The 7,613-nt window shown below is 39.6% G+C and overlaps 1 protein-coding gene across 1 annotated transcript in view; it reads left to right on the top strand.

The window, feature by feature from the left end:
* Positions 1–7,613, top strand: part of ELP3 (elongator acetyltransferase complex subunit 3) — a 93,593-nt gene that overhangs the window by 69,159 nt on the left and 16,821 nt on the right. The window contains exon 13 of the mRNA XM_015825066.1: positions 4,917–4,998. Within this exon, the coding sequence (XP_015680552.1) occupies positions 4,917–4,998 (82 nt within the window). The remainder of the gene's footprint in view (positions 1–4,916; positions 4,999–7,613) is intronic.

Below are 7,613 nucleotides of genomic sequence, written 5' to 3'. Positions count from 1 at the left end.
CGGGCAGGACTGGCCTAGGGGTATTTTAAATTGGTTTTAGCCAAATTTTAGTAGAAGCGGCCGATTTAAATATTTATTTTTAATGATTTTTTAAAACTTTGTATTGTATTGTATTAAACTGTTTTTAACTGGCTGTAAGCCGCCCTGAGTCCTACGGGAGAAGGGCGGGGTATAAATATAATAAAATGAAAAATGAAATATCGCCAGAGGACCTCTTGTACTCCTTCAGAAGACAAAGGTAGTGGTTCGCAGCCTGGGGAAACTCTTTTCTTCTGCTCCTTCTGGTAATAGTTAAATAGTTACTGCTATATTCTAGGAATCTGGTGGTACGTTTTGTAGTATAGTGGGCAAAAGTATCTAGATAATAGATAATAGGATTTCAGTAGTATACTGTATATAGCATGTTTGCACCTTAGGCAGTTTCACAGTACTGTCCTGAAATTTAATTAATTACAAGGCTTCTAGCTTAATTGAGGCAAAACTAACTCTGTACATATATACTATTCATTGTTGGGGTAAGCGACCCTATCCACAATGCAGAAAAAAAAGTAAGAAGCAATAGACAAAGAAAACTAAAGACAGGGAAGAAAAGAAAAATTATATGAATCTAGTTTATACCATGAGCATTCACTGCACCTTTCCACGCATTTCTGTCCTTTTTAACCAACCTTGCTTCCATTACATGGGTGAAAATTACAGTTTACAATTTATGTATTTGTCCATAAATATATTTTAAAAAACGGCATGAGATCACATATCTTTGTCTTATTCCCCAATCAAAAATTGAACAATTCATTAAGCATTTCGTTTCACCATATTCAGAGTCGTTGGATACAAGGTGGGTGGCAAATTAATTTTAGAAATAAATATTCAGCAATTAATCTCAAATTCTATTTTCATTTCATCATTTGCTTTCTCTAAATCAATAAGCATGCGATAAACTTTCTCCCATTCATACTTTCTCAGTGAGTTACTAAAATGCCAAAATCTGGTCACTACCTACTCCACACAGCATAAAGCCCATACTGCCTTTCCCAAGTTTTGCTCATTGTCACTCTTATACTCTTTCAGTTAGATTTTTCTCAAACACTTTCCCAGCAGACATGGCAAGTTACCTCTCTATATAGTTTTGCATTCAATGTTGTTATCTTTTCTTGTGTATATGGGAAGAGTCAAGGTATTCCTCCAGTTGCCATACATAGGTGTAGTCGTCACAATCATATAGCAATAGCACTTACGGTATATACCACTTCATAGTGCTTTACAGCAGAGGTCCCCAACGTTTTGGGCACAGGGACCGGTTATGTGGAGAGAGATTTTTCCACAGACCAGAGGCGGCATGGTTTTGTGTGTTCCCTGCATCCTGTAGATGGGGCTTTCTTTGTTTGTGTGGACCGGTTGCGGGCATGCCGCGCCGCAGTACTGGTCCACGGACCAAGGTTTGGGGACCCCTGCTTTACAGCACTCTGAGTGTTTTACAAATGTCAGCATATTGCAGAATTAGCCTGCAATACTACATTCTAATAACTGCTCCACCCTGGCTTATATTAAACAAATTGCACAGCCACTCCATGACCAAACCATATCCATATTTTAATATTTTTCTAATTGCCCCATCTACACTTGCAGGCTTATTATTCTTCAGCATTTTTTATTGCCTTTGTATTTCGTCTCTTTTTTTCCTGGACACTAATACAATATTCACTTCAGTTTTATATTTCAACATATTTATTTCATTCACATATAGATCCCTAAAATACTCCTTCATCATTCTCTTACTTCATCTTCCTTCCACATCATTTGATTTCTATTATTTTTAATTCCTTTCACTATGTTGGAAGCTCATTGTTTAGCCCCCTTCACCCAAATTATTATTTCCATTAAAATCACTCTGCCTTCTCTCTGCTTCTTAATCTTATTTCTTGTTCTCTCACTATATTTCTTGAAACTATATTTTATCCTCTATTGACATGCAATATTTTTCATTCTCATTTTTTGCATTAATATTCCCTTACAGTAATTGCATTTCCAGAACCTTTTTATTTCTGCAGGCCAACAAAGATCTTTGTTCATATTTCTCCAGACAACTGTGTGATATTCTATAAAATAATCTCTTCTACTCTGTTCCAAGCGGCTACCACACCCTCTTTCTACATTTTGTCAGGAAATTTAAAAAATAAAGTCTAATACTTTATGATTAATATTTTCTCTTTCTGCATGCATTCAGCTTTCACTCATGTTGTCACATCTTTCTTTTCCTTCCATGTCTATTTTCCCAGAAATATTCCTGACTTTACCAAAAAATGGTCTGTCCCATATCCAGAATATCTCATTACCAATGTAGCTTTCATTGATGTTTTGTTTTTCATTATAAGCAAGCATATCAATAATATTTTCTATTAATTTATTTTCCATTTGCAGAAATGAGTAATGTGTAAATAACATATTTGAAACAATATCTTTCTCTAAGCCATCACCAAGCCATCACATTCTCATCCATTCTTGTATCTCAAGATGGCACAATTTGTTTTTAGATTGTTTCCACCCATCCATTCATTTCATCTAACAGAATAATACTTACCTTCAGATTGCATTCATTTACAATGTTGTCCAATTTTTTCCCCAAACTCATCCTTGGTTCTTCCATTATCATATTATTCATCAAAACATGCTTTCATCAAACTATGAATTCTTACTTTGATTCACAGCCACAAAGTCATGGATAATATCAATTCATATTTTCTGAGATAGATTTTAGTTCATTCATTTCCTTACGTATATATTTCGACTTCGCAAGATTGGACCACTTTTATTCAAGTCTATTATATCTTTCCCCTTTCTTTTAGTTCCACAAACACTTAACATATCCACAGTCAACCTTCAATTTATGGACTTTGATTTCAAATGTAACAGACAAAATCTAAGGTTACACTTTATTGTTTGCAAATCAATCTGGACAATGCACATACATTATCTACGTTTTATGTACATAGTATACAGTTTACAGACTCTATGTACATTTTACTCATGCATAAAATCCCATTAATGGACACTAGGCTTTAACAGATTTGCAATTAGTCTGTTAAATCAAGCGTTTACTCTATTTTTATTTCTTCATTTCATTCGTTAAGTCACATTCTTCACTATTTACTGCTTTTAAAAAGTTATACGGTTCCATATGTCATGAACTTCACTAGTGTGGCCTTAACAGTGTGTTTGCCTATCAAAGGTTTGGAAAAAGGAAAGAAATTTTCTAGCCACTCACACTCCTGCAGAAATACACATGTACTATTTTTCTCTAAACTACAGTAATGTTTATTACTAAAACCTCATGTGACCTGCTGGATCAGCACTGTTATGGCAATCCTTGCCACTTCCCTATGTACTTTCTCCGACCTATGCAGTGTCTCTTGCCCACCTCCACATACCCTCCCCAACCTGCACAGCACCTCTTGTGCACTTTCCTGATCCATATGGTGTCTCTCGCTCACCTCTGCAGCACAGATCTGGAAGGGTGCAAGGGTTGTATGAGATGTGCTGGGTGGGTTAGGAAGGGTGCTCAAGAAGTGCTGTAGAGATTGGGAAGGATGTTAGTGGGTGGAGCCCAAGTTGGGAATGATATGTGTGAGGTGCTGCACAATAGTCAGGAAGGTGTATGGGACTGCAGCACAGTTGGAGACAGGTGGGGGTGGGGGTGTGGGAGAGATGGCATGGGTAGGGAAGGGGACACAGAGATGTGATGCAAGTCAAGCAGAGTGCATAGGGGTGCAGGAGAGGAATTGCAGGGGTCATAGAGGGCACCCAAGGATGTGGTGCAAGTACCCAGCCTTTTCACCAGCTGGTCCCCACAGCCAAACCTCTTTCTCATCCTGCTTGCTCTTGTTGGGTTGTCAGTTGCAGATTCTTCCTCCAACTCTGCCTGCCTGAATTACTACTACTACTACTACTACTACTACTACTACTACTACTACTATTATTATTATTATTATTATTATTATTATTATTATTATTATTATTTCTATTTCTTCTTCCTCCTCCACCTCCACCTTCCCCCTCCCTCCTCCTCCTCTTCCTCTGTTCACATACCACCTCCAATTCACACAGTTCAAATACAGTGCCAGCAAAGTCCCAAACAACCTTCATATCTTAACAAACCTATCCCTTTTATACACTTTCACTAAAATTTAGACATGCCTGGTCTCAGGCATTTAATTAAGTTGCTTCTAGGATTGATGTGGCACTTTGCAGGGTTTAGCATATAGGGAAAAAGCTTTAACTTTCAGATTACTTGACATTTCTGTCCCAATCAGGGCATCTCACTCTGCCATACTGCCTATAGATCCTGACCTGACATCCATCATGGCTTTGTTCAAATGAGGCTTTCAGGCCGTCATTTTAGAAAGAGAGAGAAAATACAGACTAGATTATGAGCTTGAGTCATAGCCGTGCTGTAGGCAGCATTATTTGCTAATGCTAAATATTGTATCTATTTCAATTGCTCGTGTTCTATAGGTGCCAATGTTGTCCAATCATGCTCCCATTATTCTTTCTATGCAAGGTAGGATCTCTACAGACAATCTTACAAGCCAACATAGTGGGCATTCATGTACTAGTTCAGAGGGACATATGTTGTACTGATAAAGGCTGTCTCAACATTCTCCTTTCTGTTTTTTATTCTCGTTTGTTTGTTTTTTCCTGTAACAGATCAATGCAGCTATCCCATAAGAGCTATTTATTAAAAATAAGGAAATGCTTGAGTTGTTTTTAATCATTTTTCCCTTTTCCTCAATCCTATCTGCCTCTCCATAGTTTACCATATTACCTTCTAAGTGTTCTGCCAGCTAATTTTTAAATTATAAGCTCCCTGTATTCTGGAAACTTACATTTCCTGCCTTTGTACTATTTTTTTTCTCCAGGGATTTGGGATGCTGCTTATGGAGGAGGCAGAGAGAATTGCCAAGGAAGAGCATGGCTCATGGAAGATAGCTGTCATTTCAGGTAATACACTACTAGCAACTATGTACCGTGTTTTCCCCAAAATAAGCCTGGGGCTTATATTTATTTTCGGTCCAAAAGACCCATTAGCACTTATTTTTAGAGGCTGTCTTATTTTTTTCACCACAAGGCCCAGCCTGGCCGGTGCCCCAACCCACCAGGCGACTCAGATTTCCCTCGGTGAGAGAGGAAAGCTTTGGAAACTGCCTTTTCATTTACAGCTTCCTGAAGCTGATGGGAACTGCAGCCTGCCGCAGCCGAAGAGTTTAACTGAGCCACAAAGTTGAATACTCACATAAACCAGTGGTGCGCCCTGAGCGAGGAAGCGGCGTGAGCTTTGAGGGTGCGAGTGTCTCTATTTCCGCGGCTCATGCGCAGAATTTGTACCGCGCCTTCCCGTTGGCGATCAAGGAGGCTACTCGTAAATACAAATCATTTTTTGAAAAATAAAGGGACGGGTTACAATATTGATGATGAATGTAAATGAAACGGCAGTTTCCAAAGCCTTCCTCCCCCACCAAGGGAAACCTGAGTCGCCACCCAGAGTGGGACATCTTGGGATGCCCAGCTTTCTTTCTCGCCCTTCCGCAGAGAAAGAGAAAGCCGGCAAAGCCCACGGGCCAGTGCAGGCTGCCTTCAGAAGCTGCTTCAGGGTGAGGGTGAAGAAGTTGCTGGTTGAGGCCCCGGCCAGTCCCCACCCCCGCCTACCCACTGGATTCCCCAATCCAGGGCAGGGATAGAAAGGAGGCAGGCCCCAGCTCTCTTAACGTTCAGGCCACTTCGCCGCGGTGGCACCAGCAGCAGGCAAGGTGGGGGGGGGGGCAGGCACACAATCCAGCACGCTAAAAAACCTACAGTAGGACGGAGTGGACAGGGTCTTAAGTAGGGCCTTATATTAGGCCCAACCCCAAAAATCAAGCTAGGTCTTATTTTCTGGGTGGGTTGTATTTTCGGGGAATTGCAGTATCTACCCTCCTTTGTTGGTGAATGGGAAAGCGTTGGATAGCTGAGTATCTGAAAATTGCTAAAGAAATGGAGAAAAAGCTTTCTAGATCCCTAGATCTTTGTCTGTGGCAGAGGGAACATTTTGCTATTGAAAAAAAAAACAGTAATGTATGTTTACACAAAGTATCTGTGGTTTGATAAGATTTCTTATTGTTTCTTCATGTGTTCTTCCTTCCAGGGGAAGGGAAATATTGGTCAGATAACTAGAATCAACAGTTTCTTTAATTTACTTTCCATGCAATTGTCTATGTGGAAATTCTGACCACATCACAACGTTTATTGGAATTTGGATGGTTTATCCTTTAAATCTGCAGGACATATATTGGGCATAGTTGTGAGACTGCTCTTTCCCTCTCTAGGATGGTCGCAACTGGTGTTCCAGCTGTGATCAGGAAATAATGTGTATTTCCAAATAATAATAATAATAATAATAATAATAATAATAATAATAATAATGATAAAGTTGGAAGGGACCTTGGAGGTCATCTAGTCCAACCCCCTGCTCAGGCAGGAAACCCTATACCATTTTGGACAAATGGCTGTCCAGTTTCTTCTTTAAAACATTTCCAGTTTCTTCTTTAAAACATTTCTTCTTTAAAGCATTCACCGCTTCTGGAGGCAGGTTGTTCCACTGGTTAATTGTTCTAACTGTCAGGAAGTTTCTCCTTAGTTCTAGGTTGCTTTTCTCTTTGGTTAGCTTCCGCCCGTTGCTCCTCGTCCTGCCTTCAGGCGCTTTGGAAAATAGCTTGACTCCCTCTTCTTTGGGGCAGCCCCTGAGATATTGGAACACTGCTATCATGTCCCCCCTCGTCCTTCTCTTCATTAAACTAGACATACCCAATTCCAGCAACCGTTCCTTATATGCTTTAGCCTCCAGTCCCCTAATCATCTTTGTTGCTCTTCTCTGTACTCTTTCTAGAGTCTCAACAGAGAAGAGCAACAAAGATGATTAGGGGACTGATAAACACCACACCCAAATATTGCTCTTCAAACTGTATAAATTGGGGATAAGCAGCTAACTAGCTTTGTTTCTGGACACATAGCCAGTAGGGAAGGATTATGGGAATTGTTCTCTAGTAATATTTTGTTTGGCTACGTGTGACATACTCCTGATGTGCATGCTTATTTTCTAAAGAGAGAAGTATCGTATACTGTATCCTCCTAATTCCGAGGAATTCCTGTACTTTGCATAGAAATAAAATTGATATTCACTCCTAGTTCTGCACTAAACTGAAAGTGCTGATGCAATCATAAATTTACACACAGTAGTCACAGTCTGCTGGAGATGATGGTGAACTCTTCAAAGTCAAATTGAAAAGAGGGTTGCAGAAGGAAGGAGAGGAAAGGGAGCCCCCATTATACGTGCATTGTAGTGTTCATCTATTCATAAATTCAACCTAGGGGTTTATTTATTTATTTATTTATTTATTTATTTATTTAATTTAATTTATATGCCGCCCTTCTCCCGACGGGACTCAGGGCGGCGCACAACATACTTAAAACCAAAACATATATACAATCCCCCCCTTAAAACCGAATTAAACCAAATTTAGAGTTGCGTCTTTCAAATTCCTAAAAAACCCAGTATAAAATCCACCCTAGGTCAGGTCCGC

Source organism: Protobothrops mucrosquamatus, unplaced genomic scaffold, assembly GCF_001527695.2.
Source record: "Protobothrops mucrosquamatus isolate PMUCROS unplaced genomic scaffold, P.Mucros_1.0 scaffold2473, whole genome shotgun sequence".
Lineage (NCBI taxonomy): Eukaryota > Metazoa > Chordata > Lepidosauria > Squamata > Viperidae > Protobothrops > Protobothrops mucrosquamatus.
The sequence above is the reverse complement of the archived record's forward strand: the minus strand, read 5'-3'. Positions and strand labels throughout refer to the sequence as shown.